An 18,275-nucleotide genomic window follows, 5' to 3' on the forward strand; every position below is an offset into this window, starting at 1 on the left:
TACTTTTTCGTTGCAGTTTTTGAATTTACCAGTGAGAGAATAAAATAATTGTCTAAATATAAGGAATCATTTTGATAGCATCAACACAAGGACTCACAAATGTCAGCAAATTCGTATCGGAAAGCAACCTACATGGTAATTAACACATACAGCACCCGCACAACCATGAATGCGAGTGAAAATGTGGGCTTGTTGTAGGCTCTACAAAGATTCAAGTCTTACGCTGTGGTACAGTACAACAAAACATTTTGTTAATGTGTTAATTCATATTTTTTAGACAGACAACTAGCTAGAAACTAGTGTATTTTATTGGGTCACGAATAGACTACATTTCATGTAGTTATCTTGCTGTGGCCTAGAGTTTGACTGAAATGTCTCATTTTTACTGTGTCCCACTTACGGGGTGCAAAGGCATCAGATTTTATATCCACAATCAATGACATTATTGCCATGCATGCAAAAAAAAATCCCAATAATAATAGTAATAGCAATAATGAGTCAAATAACTTTTTTGTTCAGTTCCAGTTGCATTCACCTTCTCCTTTGGATTCAAAATTTGCTTTCTAAATTGTTTTTGTGTGGAGAACCTGGGAGTCAGTTTGTTCTGATGCTAATAATTAGATTTAAGTCATCGATTGCATGCAAGTGTCCTAAGTGTGCCGTTTGTTGTCACTGATTCAGCAGGCTGAAGGTCACTTTCAGACTGAAGGGAGTTTAATCAGGAGTCATTGTTCCAAAACAGTGGACCTCCACTCCTTCAGGGGGTTCCCCTCTGAGAAACAAAAGAGAGGAGGAAAGGGGCAGAGGTGACCAAATGAGGAGCTGAAGAGAAGAACTGCTACAGGTCAAAAGGGAGGGATAAAAGATTTAGTATAAAGACATGAATGGAGCAGGAAGAGAACCATTGCTTAAAACCCCATCAAATAATATGTATATCACTACAAAAGGAGAAAGTAAAGAAGGAGGCATCTCTGTAATTATCAATCCAACCAGTGTTTGGAGTATGATTATATTTACAAGTTAGGTCTCGAATCATTTTATTATCACAGACCGACATCAGGAAACTGCTCTGCTGCAGTTAGCATCCAACATAAAACAAAACCAGATCTCGCAAGTACACACATGTATAAACATGGGCACAAACAGAATTTCCTCAGCGTCTGGACAACATTACGTGGTGTGTAGAGAGGAACCCCCCCTACATACCCTCCCTCTCTCTCCCTAATTATAGTCTGCATCACTGGAGTCTGAGGGCTCCTGAGAACTTGTTTTATCACTGTATTATGGAAGCACACACACACAGTAATAGACAGCATGTGCATTAAAACTACCATCTCCAACTAACAGTGTTCTTCTGTTGTGGTGAATATGGGAAGGAAAATACCAAGAGCAAGAGGGCAGAAGTGAAAAGTAAGGAAAGCCGAGGTCTCTGTCTTGTGGAATAATTTGATTTCGCTTGATGATGATGGACAACAAAAGGCCGCTGTGGGAACTGTAAACAACACGCACCGCAAACGGTGGTGAGCCGGGTATCATGTGATGGTGCCAGGAACTCTCCCTGTGAAGCAGGGCGAAGGGGAAGTGTGGTGGAAAGGCAGAGGCCCAACTGATAAACAGAGCAAAGGGGTAATGCACATGAGGGCCAGCTACGTCGCTCTCAGGAGATGAATAATGAGCCAGGCTGCATGTAAACTGTGGTCAGAAAACAACAAAAGCTGCTGACTAACTGTAGTGGTGGAGAAGTGGGGACGCCCTGTGATTTGGGCTCTTGCCTGCACAGGGAGGCCACCTAAACATGCTCCCTTACTCTGAGCCAAAGCAGAACCGTGGATATAAATGTCCATTCTGTTTTGTTCAATATGTGGGCTCTATGACAGAGTTAAAGTCGGTTAAACTGACAGAGCTAATGTAAAGATGAGGACAGAATTATTAGCACCCCTATGAAATTTAAATCTTTTGTTTAAGGATTTCCAAAGCGCTGTTCAACAGAGCAAGTCATTTTTAAGACAGGTTTTCCAAACATCCCAGTTTAATTTTGGATTCTTAGACACAGCTGTGGGTTGTACTATGGCTCAGTGAAATGGTCAGTTTCTCAGGGGGCTAATAATGTTGATCCTGGTCAATTTTGTTTGTTCTGAATTATTCTCTGGAATAATTTATCTTTTATGGGGAAAATCAGTATGGTTAGGAATGCTACGCTAAAAAACCCACTTTTTTAATAAAAATTTTTGACAGAAAATTTCAATTTTATAGGGCGGGTAATCATTTTGACCTCATCTGTATAAGATGCACTGGCATCATGGGGGTAAAATTATAGTAAATATGAGAAAATATAGACTCTTATCAATTTTACACATAAAGACCAGTTGCTAGGTAACAGAGAGTGTGAAAACACTTTTGGAATGTGGTTATGGCAGAGCTGTGTTATGACAGTGACATCAGCAATCATATATTTGGGTTTTTAGTATCTGAGCATGTGACATACATACATAGACACTGGTGTCTTCCAGGTAGAACGTTCCACATTATGAACTATGCACAACCTGCATCATGGATCCATGTTTTGGGGACTCTGGTCAATTCTTAATTACCACATTTTACAATTAACAGCTAAATTATAAATGTTACATTAGAAAATATTTGTTATAGAGATGCACTTCGTTTCCCTTTCTCTTACCCAATTTCAGACTCTCAAAAGTACCACTCAGAAAGAACACGCACATTTTTGGTTTATTTGCAAAGAAATAAAAAACAAATAGATTTTTTAAGAATGGGATAACTTGTTTTTCTTTTGAGAGCACTGACAACAATGCGCTGATTAAAAAGTTTCATCTTTTTTGATAAGACACTGAGGAAATTTGGTGATCTTCATCCCACTGATGCGTTCAGTCCCCGCTAACGTCAGATTTGTTGTTCTCCTTGGTGGACTTTTTGTTAAGTCCACTGAAGTACTTCTCTCTGAAGGCATTGTGACCCTGGTAGGCGCTGAAGCGGGGATCTGACAGATGGGCCAGGCTATCAAATTCCTGGAAAGAGACGCAGAGGTTACTGTTGAATCTGCTTAACTTAAAAATCTACAAGTTTCCCACAGATATTAAAACAAATTATTCCGTTTACTAAAATATTCTTGCTGCTCCAACCAACATGACATCTTGCTAATAAAGTTTTCATTATGAATAACATATATTACATCTTGAAAACAAAGAAATGAAGTAAATAAATAAATGAACAAAATCAGAAACACCTGAATAAAAGGCAGCTTTTATTTTTGCTTTGCTAAATTCCTCCTACAAATCAACACAGTACTCTCTCACAAGGTGTGCACATGTCTGGCATGTTTATAGAATAGGAAGAGTTATGCGTATATTAATAATACACACACAGGTGATGAAATAAAGGAAAAATCTAAGGAGATGTGGAAAACTCAACACAAAAGACGCCTCGTGGCACGTATAATAATGCTGAGCAGGTGTTCCAGGTTTTGTATGGATGGGAGAAGGGAAAGACTTAAATGCTTCTGGAAAATTGGATTTTTCTAAGGTGCAGATGGCAAGCGTGCCAGTCTCAAAGGCTTCTCAGGTGGGCAGTGTTTTAACAGGAACAGTGACTAAAGTGGTATGTGGCTTTAGATCTGCAGAAAAGAGTACATAGTGGGTAACAAATTATGGCTTTGTGATGTTTGTGCATTAATGACATTAGATATTATTGTCAGAAGAAAAGAAGCTGCATGTGGAAAAAGTGCTGACAGCCTGTGAGGCATCCTTAACCATACTGCTGAGAAGTGCATGAGTATCATAAACAGCCCCAAAAATGAGGGGTTCTGTTGCGCTAACGTGACATCAATCATCCCAAGTTTGTTTTGATTGATCGTCTTTATCACATAAATGAAACATTTCCGTCCTGATTAGGGCTGAACGATATATCGCATTTGCGATAATATCGCGACATGATCAAGTGCAATTTTCTAACCGCAAAGGCTGCGATTATACTGCGATTATAAGGCTGTCCAAATTACTACCATATCCCAGAATTCATAGCGCGGCCCAGCCAAACTCCAGTTTCCAGCAATGGCGGCCGCTACTAAGTTTTAAAATTACTCATACTAATCTTTCTGGGTCACAAAATAAACTTTTAACATATTTTCAGGCGAGAAAGTAGTTGTGTAAACATCAAATATCTGCTCGGTTTATCAAGATATCCCATATTTGCAAAAGTGCTTCGACGTTTTCAGAGGCGTCTGCTACCCACCAGCTCGACAGCTAGCCGGGAGCTCGAGGATTACTGATGCGGCCGAGAACGGCACAACTCCCGGCACATCATTTTCAGATCACCGCGGAGTTTCGCTGCTCGGGTTAAACGTAATATATAAGTCACTTAGACAACCTAAAAATGTTATTGTTGGGCTTTTTTCAGTGTTTTGTTTGTTCGTGAGTAAATCGGTTTGGCTGAGATTAAAGTTATTAGATTAGATAAAATAAAACTTTATTAATCCCCCGGGTGGGTTCCTCCTTGGTTTTCACACAGCTGACTAAACGTCAAACAGAAAACTTATTAAACAGAAGTATGAGACAGTCGAGAATTTACACCAGTGTCTGGTTATATTTTAGATAGCAAGAAGCAGACGGCCGAGTTTATTAAACTCCACCGAGACAGCGGTGACGCTAATCAGAACTAGCCTTCTGATTAGCTAATCAGAAGGCTAGACCGTCCAATTTCACGCCTTTAAACTTTAAAGGCGTGTTTGTGTGTGTGTTTATACAATTGCTATTATGTTTGCACTTTATGTGTAATGTTACTGACTGCAGAGATCAGTAAGATGTGTGTATTTTTTATTTATTAGTTTTATTTATTTAATATTATTTTTTAATTGAATGACTGTCTAGTAGTTCACAGATGTCGAAAAACTGAGTGTGGTAAAGCCACTGATTTTTTTTATGTATATTTCTGCAATCTGCACATTGTACTGACTTTCATTTTAATGTTTACACCAGGGTTCCTTGTCAGCACTTTATGCTCAGATGTTTGTAAGCTAAAAATAAACTATTGTGTATGTTCAAATATACTGTTGTGATTGAAGAAGTTAAATAAAAATGTCAGTCATCAATTCATGCATCACCTCATGTCATCATAACAGAGGTCTGTCTTCCAGGAAAGAACAGTTTAAAATTAATGTAATATAGTATTGGCCATACTATATGATGTATTGCTTGTCTTTGTTTAATAATACAGAAGACAAAGACCTTAAAAAATAATCGCATATCGCATCGCAATCGCAATATTGGGGCAAAAAATCGCAATTAGATTATTTTCCATAATCGTTCAGCCCTAGTCCTGATTGCAGTGGTCTCTCCCTTGATGAGAATGTCCCCATCCATGCAGCAAAAGAGAGGGAGCACTGAATGTGCTTTAAGTATGAAAATAATGTGTATCATATGCTGTGGCCTTTGCAGCCACCAAATCTCAACTGAACTCAACACCCGTAGGACACAACTCTCCACAACCATCATCAAAACACCAACTGAGGGAATAGGACTGGGAAAAATGGCTGATCCCTCCAGTAGTGCTTCACAAGCACACAAGACTGTTTATCTGTTACCCAGCTGAAAATCAGCTGTTGTGAATCTCAGTTTTACCTCCACTATTAAGGTAAATGAGGTGAGTTGAGAAATGATGACTCCAATCCTGGGGCCTGTAATTTGTCAAAGACACCCCCTCTTTGCTTGCCGATGCTGCCAAGCAACCTGGAAACGTTTTTTATTGCCATTCTGAGGAAAAGATTCAGGTTTAAAAGGTAAAAAGACTGACAACATAAGCACGACCCCAGAGTGATGAGGATAAAAAGACGTGACTACAAAATTGGCACAGAAGACAACAGTGGTTCTTTACTCTTTCAGGTGGAGAGTTACATATACTGAATGTAAAAAATGAGGTGAATGACAAGCGGTCTGGGTAACCAAACAAATTTTGTAACACCGCATAAATAAGAAGAGGTGAGGTTTCTTTACGGAGCTTTACAGGAAACCTTCAAAACAATTAGGCCAACTCCTCCACTGTCAAAACCGGGAAACTGCGGACACACGCATAGAAAAGTGTTGACACACATCAGGCTGCGAATCCTGACGAGCGCGTGCAGATAGGTGCAGACGGAGGCCAATTTGAAAAAACAAACAAACTACAAAACAAAACAAAAAAACTCTACAGACCTGAGCTACAGATACCAGTCAGATAACCTCACACAACGTGTCTCGGTGTGTGCGTGTCATACCAGGCGCTTTATGGGAGCAATTTGGGGTTTTGAAGCGGAATGGATGTCAGATCCAAAGATGGATTGTTTTCCATACAATGTGTGATTATGCCTTTTAGGGTTCCAGTATAAAAGAAATGAGCCAATCACAGCCAGATGGTGAGGATTTACCCGAGACAGACAGAGAGACACCATCACTTCCAGCGGGAGACATGTAAAAGAACACACATACGCGCATACTACATCCGTCTCATGACGCGTGCGTTCATGACAAGAAAAAAAAAAAACTCCATGAAAAAACATTAAACGCATGAAGGAACAGGCAGGTGGACACATGTTCTCATTTTACTAGAAGAAAAAGAAGTTATATCAGTTTATGTGTGTTTCATGCACACACATAAACAAATTCTGCAGCACGCACACAAATTTGGTCTGCTGTGAAGATATGAGGTCATTTGTAATGATGCAACCACAATAGATAACCTAAAAACAACATATTTAGCTAGTTGTGATGAAAATGTGCACTTTAAAATCCCTTGGCTTCATCTGGACAGTAACTGGATGAATGACATCACCTGAAGCAAACAGCTAACAGAATGAAAAATAATGACAAATGCCATCTATTTAATTGTTCTAATCAGCATCCAACGCAGCCTGATTTACTGCATTTGCTATCATGTGACGACAAACAGCATGTCCTCGCATTGGAACTGGAAAATATTTTTCTTCTCTGTAAATTAGGCAACTGATTCATTTTGTTTCATCTCTTACACAAACACCCACATGGACACACCTCTGGTTCTTTGATCTTTTCCATGGTGATCAGACGCCGTGAGGTGTGGCTTGAGAGTGTCTGCTCACAGTTGCTGATGAGCTGGAGACATGGATGAAGAGGAACCATCTCCTCGCAGTACCTGGAAAGAGTCCCCACAAACACACACACACACACACACACACACACACACACACACACACACACACACACACACACACACACACACACACACACGCTACAGATCAGTTTAAATGAGGAGGAAACAAAGAGACAGAAATATAAAGCTAAACCAATATCCATCATCTGACTCTAATAAATTTTGATTGTACGCATCTAAAAGTCTGAATGAGAGGAAGTGTAAGTCCCTTGTGATAACAATGCGCTACAGATGTCATCTGGAGGCCATTAAAAGGCTGCCAGGACACACAGTAATTCTGTCAAGATTACTACCTAACTTTTGCCAGCTCTTTGGGGGTTTTTTCAGCGCGCTCTAATGTCTTTCTTTGCTCTGTGTGTGCTTCTTTCTGTTTCTCAGATAAACACAAAACATTCAAGAGGTTCGGTGCCACAACGGCTGGCGAGGCTAAGGTAGCTCGTTTTGTGTGAAGATGAAGGTGGAAAAAGTGAGGTGACCTGTCGGGTTGGCTGCTGGCTCTGTCATCGCCGGCCAGGCAGGGTTAGGGCGTATTAACGGCAGCTGATGTATGTGTTTGCATATTTGTGTCAGTAGCACTTTCTCCGAACTACCGTCACGCCAGCAACTCAGTCTGATTTGTGCATGACTGTTTGCCTTGTTGCCATGGCGGCAGTTGGGGCTCTGGGGTAATGGGATGTTTGGTTGTCGTGGTGACTGGGCAGTGATGCAGCCAGGCAGCAATTCTGAGCTGCCAATCAGGTGCTCAGTATTTCTACCGCACAAATGAACTGCATCATGACAAGGATGAGTTTCTTGTTTTTCCATCCCTATTTCTCTTTGTAATTACAACATACCATGTTACTAACAGCCTATTTTATTTAACGACTTGTTTCCTTTAAATTACTTTTTCTTAATTATTGAGATTCAAAAGATGAGATGGCTTTGATCTCCTGCCCTAGCTCTTTTTTCCCCTTTCACATCAGTTTTTTTAACTTTCATCACGCGAGCCCATTTTTGTGTGTTTGACATTCTTGTTTTGTCTGGACAGGTATTTAAGATTCACAGTAAAACTGGTTCGAGACTTATCAACATTAAGATTTCGCACATTTCTAATGGGAAACTGTAATAAATTAGTAAATAAACAAAATGATTTTTTTTTTAAAAAGCAATAGAGTTAAACAGTTTGGCTCACTCACTATAACTCACCACAGAGTGAACAAATGGATAGTCCAAACACAGTCTGTATATAAATGATAGCTGTAGACTTCCGGGGCCAGATTTACTAACACTCCACCAGCACGAACAAAAAAAAGAAGAGAAGAAGAAACAGTAGTGTTTGTATTTATAAAGACAAAATTGCATTTAAATGGTGGAAATAACTCAGATTTTTGTGACTGACCCCATTGCACCAAGTGCGCAAACTTATTTACTAATGTTTGCAAAACAGAATTTATTACTAATTATAACAGAAAAAAAACACGTCTTATTATTTGCGCTTGGTTTTGAAATGAACTGACCGTGCCTGTGCTTAGAAAACAGCGCAACTTCTGTAAATCAACCAGAAACTAACCACACCTATGAGAGCTATATGGGGTTTGCACTGACACATTATTTTGCCCCGTTTCAGTGCTGCACCCTTAATCTATCACCAAGGTCTGAGTTGCAAGTTGCAAGTATTTCTTGTTTACAGACTGATGTTCACGTTGCCAATAGACAGGTCGCAGCTTCTGGGTACTACAGGTATTGCTTCCAAGTGTCTACTTTACTGTAACTGACAGAGAAGACTTGCTGTTTAAGTTCAACAGTTTAACTAAAAATTACAACGGTACTGTTGCATCACACTGAATATAGAAGCATGCAAAAGCTTAATTATTGCTATACGATTTCTCTGGAAACTTAAACTCGACTAAGAAATTACAATCTGAAAATGTCACCACTACTCATTTATTCATCTAATATTACCTCTGACTATGCAGCTGATTCATATATTTACTTCCCTTATTTATGCTGTAATTAGCTCACTTTATGGCTTTGATGATGGATAACACATCATCCGTCTCAATACTTTTTCTTCATTTATTTTTTGAGGGCAGAAAAGGAAGAGAGTTTAAGCGGTCTGACCTGGTCTAGGCTCTGTCTTTTGCTGACAGGACTCTGTGTCCCCTGTCATCACACACACACTGCCCCCATTTTCATGAGGCAGACGGACACACACACACACACACAGAGTCCCCACTGTTTCTATCACAGCCACTGCCGCAGATACACACACACATGTATGTGGGGGTATTGGAAACCTGATATCTCCCCTGTAGAGCCCCAGATTAGACCCAGGAGACAGGCTGCGTCTGGGTTTATACACACAGACACACATATCCAACAACACAAACACACACACTCGCAGATCAGCCTGCACACCATAGAGACATAGTTCATATATGTGACTTGCCTGGCCTCAGATGTTTATTTTGGCACGGCGCTCTGACAGGCACCGGGTCAAGCACCGATGAGATGAGTAGCAAAGACAAATGTGTGAACATGGTGACACAAACGTGTGCACGTGCGCGTACACGGGACCACACACACACACACATTCGTGCATATGTTTCGATGCGTGCAGAAACACAAAGCGGCTAAATGGATAAAAGTCAAAGGGTTGCAAACTGATGTCTCTCAGTCACAAGGATACAATAATAGCCGGTGACTGGATCCGTGATTATCCCATCTGCTTCCTGGTCTTTTAATGAGTGACCAGAAAGAGTTTGAGCCCCGTGGCGCTTTTCCTCGCCTAACGTCCGTTTCTGCCTTAGTTTGTTGTGGTTCATATCTACACAAATGAACACCTGCACTGAGAGTCAGCACTTCGCTTTCTGCAAACGCACAGAAGCTTTAACAATACACAACTTTGTCTCTGATGAGCCGTCTTAGGCAGCATATAAAGTGCACATTGCTGTCAGTTGTGGTTTGCCGTGGCCCAGCTGTATGGGCAAGAAAGCCTCGGCACACCTGAACATTACTGTAATCCACACAGGTGGTTAGACATGGGAATCAGAATAAAGGGAAATACCCTAAGATAGTAGAAGGTCCTTTGTGAGTGTACAAATCCAGTAAAACACTGTCGTCTGTCTCTCGGGTTCACTTTTCCCTTAATAAAAATCACAAAGCCAGTTTTAATTATAGACAGTAATCAGTCATTTTTATAAAATGTAATAGTGTCTGCTATGTATTCCCTCTTTGCTTCATATTGTTTAGTTATTTGGGTAATTAATTAGGCCAAAAACAAATTGAAACCTCGTCGATTGTGCTTACAACAGGCCTGCATTGTGCACTTCTGGTTTATGGTGTAAGCCTGCCCCCTATTGTACAGATCATTATTTAAAGAAAGGCAAAGACAAAACTATTTCCAAACTGAGATGATGAGGTTTGAGCTTAAAATCTGGATTCCGAATTCAAAACTGTTGTTGGTAATCAACAATAACTAAACATGCAGTTGCCATCTTATCTTGCAGTTGCCCTCTGGACCCAGTGGAGGTGGTGAGTGACAGGAGAACGGCGGCTAAGCTGTCATCCCTGTTGGACAACATCTCCCACCCCATGCAGCAGACTGTGACAGCACTGAGCAGCTCCTTCAGTGGGAGACTGCGGCACCCACGGTGTGGGACGGAGAGATTTCGCAGGTCTTTCCTCCCCACTGCTGTCAGACTCCATAATAAAGACTTTAACTGATCAAGCACACACATCCATACATATGCAATAATACCAAGTGCAATAATCCTTTCTGTCATCGTTGTATTTTTACTCAGTTGTATATAGTATTTGTATTTGTATTCTATTTTTATCTTATTGTATATTTATTTTATTTTATTCTACTGTATATAGTATTTTATTTTATTCTATTCTGTACAGTTGTGTACTGTATTTATTCTTATTGTATTCTAATTTTTGCCTCATAACTTTTGCACTGTCCACTTCCTGCTGTGACAAAACAAATTTCCCACGTGTGGGACTAATAAAGGTTATCTTATCTTATCTTATCTTATCTTATCTTATCTTATCTTATCTTATCTTGGCAGTGACGCACCAGCTCACCTTACAAAGCCCTGGTGTTTCCTTATAACTTGTTATAGTCCAAGAATATTGCAATGAATCCTGAAATCCTAACTCAGTGTTCTTTACAGCAGTGAAAAGGGGAATAAAGGAAAAAGAAATTACTAATGTTGTAAATAAGTATAATTACAAAGCATCCACTGACTGCAATGATACTGATATGAAGATTGCTATGAAGGTTTTAAAAGCATCTCAGAGCCGCTAAAAGTCCACACAATATAAAAATATTTTAAATTGTGTCACTGTATAAAATTGAGGATAGACACCACTTCAAAGATTATAGGCTTGTTTCTAAACTCCCACAATTCTTCAAGCCTCTAGAAAAACTGTTCAATAACCGATTCAACAAATTATTCGATACATTTAAATTACTCCCCGACAGTCAGTATGGATTCAGTTCAACATCACCATCATTAACTGAATCAAGCGAAGAGATTACAGATGCTATTGTTTAGAAACGGTATGCAATTGGAGGACTTCAAGATCTTTTAAAAACATTTGATACAATCAGTCATGACATATTAATTACGGGTTATATTGCACTGAGTAAAAAAACATTTAATTAATACATGTTTTTTGTGAAGCTGTGTGAATACTCCTGTAACTGCTTGGACTCTGTATGTGGTTTCCTCCAGGGTTCTGTATTGGCTCCACACATGATCATTATTTAAATAAATGGTATTTGTAAGATACATGATGAATTAAAATCAGTTTAAGTCAAAGATGTACAAAAATATGGTTTTTACACGGTATAGCGAGAAGTTAGGGCTTTGACCCACTATTTATACACTTTGTGTTTGCACATGTGTATTGATATGTATATATGTCAATCCAAATACACCTAACAAGTAGGGCTGCTCAATTAATCGAATTTTAATCACGATTACGATCTGGGCTTTCAACGATCATTAAAAATGACTGAGCCGATTATTAGCCCCTCCCTCGTGCTTTACTCTCACGCTGCTCCATGTGGCAAATCAAGCGCACCTCTCTGCATTTCGAACACGTGTCACAACAATTAAGAGGACCGAGGGAAGCTCGGAAAGCTAAGCAGAAGTTATTTGGAGAGGAGAGTGACTGCCGTTGGTTGAAAAGAGAGGTAAAAAAAAAAACTTCAGTGGTGTGGAAACATTATGGGTTCGCGGAGTCAGACGTGGATCAAGTAGACACAGTGTGTAAACTTTGCTACAGTGTAGCTGCACCACAGAGCAACACTGCAAAGTTCACTAAACATAGATGTTTACATTTTTCATTTATTTTTTATATTGCAAACATTTGCACTGTTATCAGTATTTGCACACTATTTTATATTATTTTTTGACAATCTTTAAAGTCATTATTCAATACATTGTTATTGTTAAATAAATATCGTCAAATAATCGAGATCTCAATTTCAGTGAAAATAATCGTGATTATCATTTTTGCCATAATCGAGCAGCCCTACTAACAAGTTTAAAAGGACATATTCATGACTGGATAGGGCATAAACAAGAAGCAAAAATGATGCTTATTAGTTAGTTATTACTATTTCAAAAAAACATTAGCTTGTTGATGCCCTCGGGTGACACTGCATTAAAAACATTATGTGTAAACACAGTCAGCCATGCCATCCATAAATGCAGGTTACAGCTCTATCATGCAAAGAAGCAAAGATATGTGAAAATGCCCCAGAAACACTGCTGTATATTATACACTGAACAAAAATATAAACGCAACACTTTTGTTTTTGCTCCCATTCCCCATGGGATGGACGTAGAGACCTAAAATTCATTCCAGATACACAATATAACCATCCCTCCCAAACAGTGGTCACAAATCAGTCCAAATGTGTGGTAGTGGGCACATCTGCTATATTGAGATAATCCATCCCACCTCACAGGTGTGCCACATCAGGATGCTGATCTGACATCATGAGTAGTGCACAGGTGTACCTCAGACTGCCCACAACAAAAGGCCACCCTGGAATGTGCAGTTTTTTGCGCTATTGGGGGTCTGGGGACCCAGAACCGGTCAGTATCTGGTGTGACCACCATTTGCCTCATGCAGTGCAACACATCGTCGCATGGAGTCTATCAGATTGTCAATTGTGGCCTGTGGAATGTTGGTCCACTCCACTTCAATGGCTGTGCGAGGTTGTTGGATATTCGTGGGAACTGGTACACGCTGTCGTATACGCCGGTCAAGCACATCCCGAACATGCTCAATGGGTGACATGTCCGGTGAGTATGCTGGCCATGCAAGAACTGGGACATTCTCAGCTGCCATCTGCCCTGAACAATGTGAACCATGATTCATCCGTGAAGCGCACACCTCTCCAACGTGCCAGACGGCATCGAATGTGAGCATTTGCCCACACAAGTCTGTTACGGCGACGAGCTGGAGTCAGGTCAAGACCCCGATGAGGACGACGGGCATGCAGTTGAGCGTCCCTGAGACGGTTTCTGACAGTTTGTGCAGAAATTGTTTGGTTGTGCAAACCAATTGTTCCAGCAGCTGTCTGGGTGGCTGGTCTCAGACGATCTTGGAGGTGAACCTGCTGGATGTGGAGGTCCTGGGCTGGTGTGGTTACACGAGGTCTGCGGTTGTGAGGTCGGTTGGATGTGCTGCCATATTCTCTGAAACGCCTGTGGAGACGGCTTATTGTTGAGAAATGAACATTCAATGCACGGGCGACAGATCTGGTTGACATTCCTGCTGTCAGCATGCCAATTGCACGCTCCCTCATTGCTTGTGGCATCTGTGGCATTTTGCTGTGAGACAAAACTGCACATTCCAGGGTGGCCTTTTGTTGTGGGCAGTCTGAGGTACACCTGTGCACTACTCATGATGTCAGATCAGCATCCTGATGTGGCACACCTGTGAGGTGGGATGGATTATCTCAATATAGCAGATGTGCCCACTACCACACATTTGGACTGATTTGTGACCACTGTTTGGGAGGGATGGTTATATTGTGTATCTGGAATGAATTTTAGGTCTCTACGTCCATCCCATGGGGAATGGGAGCAAAAACAAAAGTGTTGCGTTTATATTTTTGTTCAGTGTATTTGCTTTGAATGCACTGAAAAAGCAGAAGCTTTCAGCTCCCCTCTTATTCAGAAATTGGCATCAGATGTCTTTCTGACGCCACCCCAAAATGCTAACAATTACGAAGTTCTACAAATTTAAGTACTGACAAGTTAACTGGTAAGTTACCTCCTACACTGAACAGATTTATCATCACTCTGAAAATGTGTATGACTAGGTGATGATGCCAAGTCTGTTTACTCACTCTGGCCTGTAGACAGGCAGCCAGTAGACGAGCCTCCCTCCCATGACCAGGTGGTGGGCGGAGAAGTTTAACAGATCTGTGAAGATGTCACTCAGGTGGTACGCCTGTGAGACTGGGACGTGAGACTCTTCAAAACTGTGCAGAATATTGAAATAAAAATACAACATTTAGAACAGAGCAGTGATGGCAAAACTTTGTGGTTTTATTTGGCATTTCATGTACTAGTTTCCTCAGGACTAAACATTGGACTAATCCCCCAGTTATTTATATATGTATATGTATATATATGTATAGATAGATAGATAGATAGATAGATAGATAGATAGATAGATAGATAGATAGATAGATAGATAGATAGATAGATAGATAGATAGATAGATAGATAGATAGATAGATAGATGTTGGTATAACTATAATATGTGATGAACTTACACGCCTTCAGCAGGTTTAGCAATGTCCTTGTGGGAGCCTGTTCTCCTCGTGGCTTCCCGGATACCGTATGGAGCTAACAAGAAAAGTCACACAGTGAGTATCAAAAAAATAAAACAAGAAGAGTTTTCTTCCTGTTTACGAAGAACACAGACAGAATAGATGTAGCTGAGGAACATGCTAGCTGCAGTACTGCTACTCAAATTCTAAAGAAACATCAAAAATCTTGGAGTGTCCATAAGCTGAAGAGCCACACAAAACATAAAAAGATGATCCATGAAACAGGCAGAAATAATGTGTTCAACAGACTCTAATGAGCAGCACATAATTTTCAAATTACAGCCTGAACCATAGCTAAAGCGTTTCACTCCCTGTCAGAATCCTGATAATTGCATATTTTCACAACATTTTTTATGTATTTGTAACAGCTCAAAGAAACAATCAAATCTAAAGAATAACAGAGATATTTAATGAAAGGAGATGTTAAATCCCTTGTGGTCTGGTTAGGGTGAACTAAAGGACCTACGGTCAGTAACGATAGCATCAAACAGAGCAGCATCCCTCCACGCAGGCTTGGAGGCATCAGACACCATCACGTCCACGTACATCTTCTGTGCCCCGTACTGCCGCAGGTTGGCTCTGATGTTCTCGTCGGGCCCTCGCCACTTTTGGTTTTTACGGCTTGACCGACCTAAAAGACAAAAGGCACCATCAGCAAATCTGAACAGGGGACTGATCTGATTCAAATAGAAAAACAGCATAAAATAAAACTGCAATCCTTAACCTGTAACACTTCAACTGCTGCAGGGTGTAATCTCTAATGAGCAGAGCTTACCTTTCCCGTGAATAGTGTTGTAATCAATGTCAGTTCCACATACATAAGCTCCAAAATGAGAACACGCAACCAGCAGGCTCCCTAAAACACATTGACTCACATTAAAGTATTTACTTTGCTGTCTATAGCTGTCTGTGGGGGGAAGCAACGACTGGATTAACTTACCTGTGCCTACAAATGGGTCAAAAACTAGGTCATCCTGTTTGACCCTGGCGTGGTTGGCCATGATGAATGAGAGGCCAGCGTCCATGCTGGTGTTTCCTATGAAGTGTCTGTTCTTCACACTGTGGGAGCGAATCAGATCACGCTGACCGTCTGCTATCTGTAAAATGGAAGAGTTCAGCTGTAGATCGCTCCACATTCATTTAATGTACACAAGTAGCAAAATGCATCTTACCCATCTGCCGAAGTAGATGTAATTGGGATCCTCGGGGATATTGTTGGGGTCTGTGCCGTAATCCTCTAATAAGCAGAAGATGTGCTGGGGATTCTTAAGGCTTACTGTCCCCTCAAAGGGAAGATACTCCAAGGCCTGGTGAGATTGCATTTTACTATTAGTATTATTATTATTTTATGTGCATATTTATATGTTTTTACATGCACTCGCACATCTAAATACTTACATCGATCCTTTTGATTCTGTCTGCAAACAGCAAAGTTTTGTTGAATGTGTAGACGTTTATCCTGTATGTGGAGTCTTTGTGCATGAATGGACTCTGCAGGGAATGAAGAGCAGAAACAGAAATGAAATGTGTTATTGTGTATTTCATACACTTGCAAAAATCTGTCTTTCCAACAGAATAGTATGATACAAACTCTAAACAACAAACCATGATTTCTGAGGGGAAGTTCAGAAGGGATGTTCTGAGTTCACTGTGTGTTTGCCCGTGGCCCCACAGTTCAAAAGCAGACCTAGAACGACAACCCAACATGAACTAAAGCCACATCTCAGCCAGTCTTGAATCTGTGCAGCATACAGTTATTCCATCAGTAGAGATGTGGCTCTTTCACTTTCCTAACTGCAAAGCTTAAACACTTACTTTGTACACACAGATCTGGCCATGATGCTGTGGACATCTTCCTCAGACAAACCATCCAGGCACCAGAAAGGAGACTACGGAGAAGAGGAGAGATGTGGAGTGACTGCCGGGAAATGTGAGATCTACTAAAGAGAAACATCACCATTCTGCTGCCAATAATCAATGTCTTAGATTAGAATAGAGAGTCAGATTAGAATAAGCCCCTCAACATGCAAACCTTTTCTCTGAAGTTTTCACAGGGATGAAATGGTTTCCCTCTGAGAGCCAGCAGAGCTTTTATTTCCTACATAAGACGGCATATAAAGCGAGAATATTAATGTTATACAAAACAGAAGAATCACATATGAAATATTAAATTAAATTACTACAAACTGTTTCTATGTGATGTAGGCATAAAATAATGCCATAAAACAACGCAATATGCTCTATCTGCCAGACCATTGCTCAAGTTTGATGTATTGCTGTGATCAAATTGTAGACATCTCGTCTCCAAAAGTAGGTTACTTTTTTGTTTGTTATGGGCTCATACTTTGAATGAGCCCAACACAAACCGAGAGTCAGAGGAGACTCCAGTCTGCAAATTATCGCTTTTTACACGAACAGTTAATCACTCTGAACCAAAGAGAAACCGACAATATCTGATGCTTGTTACCGGTAACCTGAAGTCTAGATTATCCTGGGCAAGATGCAATAAATACTGGAGGCATGATCGACTACTGAAGGCAGCCATTGTTGTCGCAATTTAAAAATACGTCCGGCTTGAAACCGAGCTCTGACACAAAGTACCGCTTGGGGACTGTATTTCTATAAATGGCAGAAAAATTAGGTACTGTGTTTCATTTAGCTATGATACACTCGTATTAAGTTTTGTACTGCCGCTGTTTTATGCTAACATTATCATACATAAGCACAGGTGAATACTTCGTTTTTAATGTTATTTTGCAACCTTTATTTGCATTAAAAAACTCCTTATCACTTTTTTCATAAACCTGTGTGTATGTGTCTTTTTAATGTCACAAGTAAGCAAATTTTTGTCATCAGTACACATCGGTATGCTTTACTATTCTGGTCATACATGTGTGGATAAAGTCTGTAATCTGCTTTACATCAGAGCCGTCTTGTAAGACCGCCCCTCCTACTGATTGGCTGTCCGGGTTGTCTCTGCCGTGTCACTGGCTGAAGTTGATGTCCATCACAGTGGTTTTGTCTGGTGACAAAAAGGCATCCATCCGCACTCTTCCTCTGTCAGCACTGTTGCAGTGTTGTTAAGTTGTATTACTTAGTAACAGTGTAACCAGGATTCTTGCTCTTTGGTCGCAATGAAGCGTAACTGCAGGTGAAGGGAGGATCAGGTCAGTGTGTCACTGTTTATATTTACTACGAGAATCTGAAGGACTGAAAACTTCCAGGTTACTTTACAAAGCTAGATGTTCACTCG

General features: G+C 40.4%; 1 protein-coding gene across 2 annotated transcripts; it reads right to left on the minus strand.

Moving 5' to 3' along the window:
- Positions 1-1,018: 1,018 nt before the first annotated feature.
- trmt11 (tRNA methyltransferase 11 homolog) lies at positions 1,019-17,607 on the minus strand. Of its 2 annotated transcripts, XM_080895390.1 has the most exons (13): positions 17,490-17,607; positions 17,055-17,120; positions 16,838-16,911; positions 16,628-16,709; positions 16,421-16,513; positions 16,195-16,329; positions 15,963-16,119; positions 15,798-15,878; positions 15,489-15,653; positions 14,966-15,038; positions 14,534-14,668; positions 7,038-7,158; positions 1,019-3,026 (listed from the first exon to the last, which is right to left on the minus strand). In XM_080895390.1, the coding sequence occupies exons 1-13, from the start codon at positions 17,565-17,567 to the stop codon at positions 2,886-2,888; spliced, it is 1,401 nt and encodes a 466-aa protein (XP_080751516.1). In that variant the 5' UTR covers positions 17,568-17,607; the 3' UTR covers positions 1,019-2,885. The 2 variants fall into 2 exon arrangements, with proteins under 2 accessions (XP_080751516.1, XP_080751515.1); XM_080895389.1 differs by lacking the exons at positions 1,019-3,026; positions 7,038-7,158 and adding an exon at positions 13,279-13,886.
- Between the last annotated feature and the right edge of the window lie 668 nt (positions 17,608-18,275).

This window comes from Rhamphochromis sp. 'chilingali', assembly GCF_963969265.1.
Source record: "Rhamphochromis sp. 'chilingali' genome assembly, chromosome: 11".
Classification (NCBI taxonomy): Eukaryota; Metazoa; Chordata; class Actinopteri; order Cichliformes; family Cichlidae; genus Rhamphochromis; species Rhamphochromis sp. 'chilingali'.

What these genes read in the sequence shown, in the direction of transcription:
- trmt11 (XM_080895389.1), bottom strand. Translation starts at nt 17,567, where the DNA reads ATGGCTGCCTTCAGTAGTCGATCATGCCTCCAGTATTTATTGCATCTT. An exon ending in ACTTCCCCTCAGAAATCATG is followed by an intron (nt 16,514 to 16,627) that starts GTTTGTTGTTTA and finishes CATTCCCTGCAG; the next exon opens with AGTCCATTCATGCACAAAGA. An exon ending in TGACCCATTTGTAGGCACAG is followed by an intron (nt 15,879 to 15,962) that starts GTAAGTTAATCC and finishes AATGTGTTTTAG; the next exon opens with GGAGCCTGCTGGTTGCGTGT.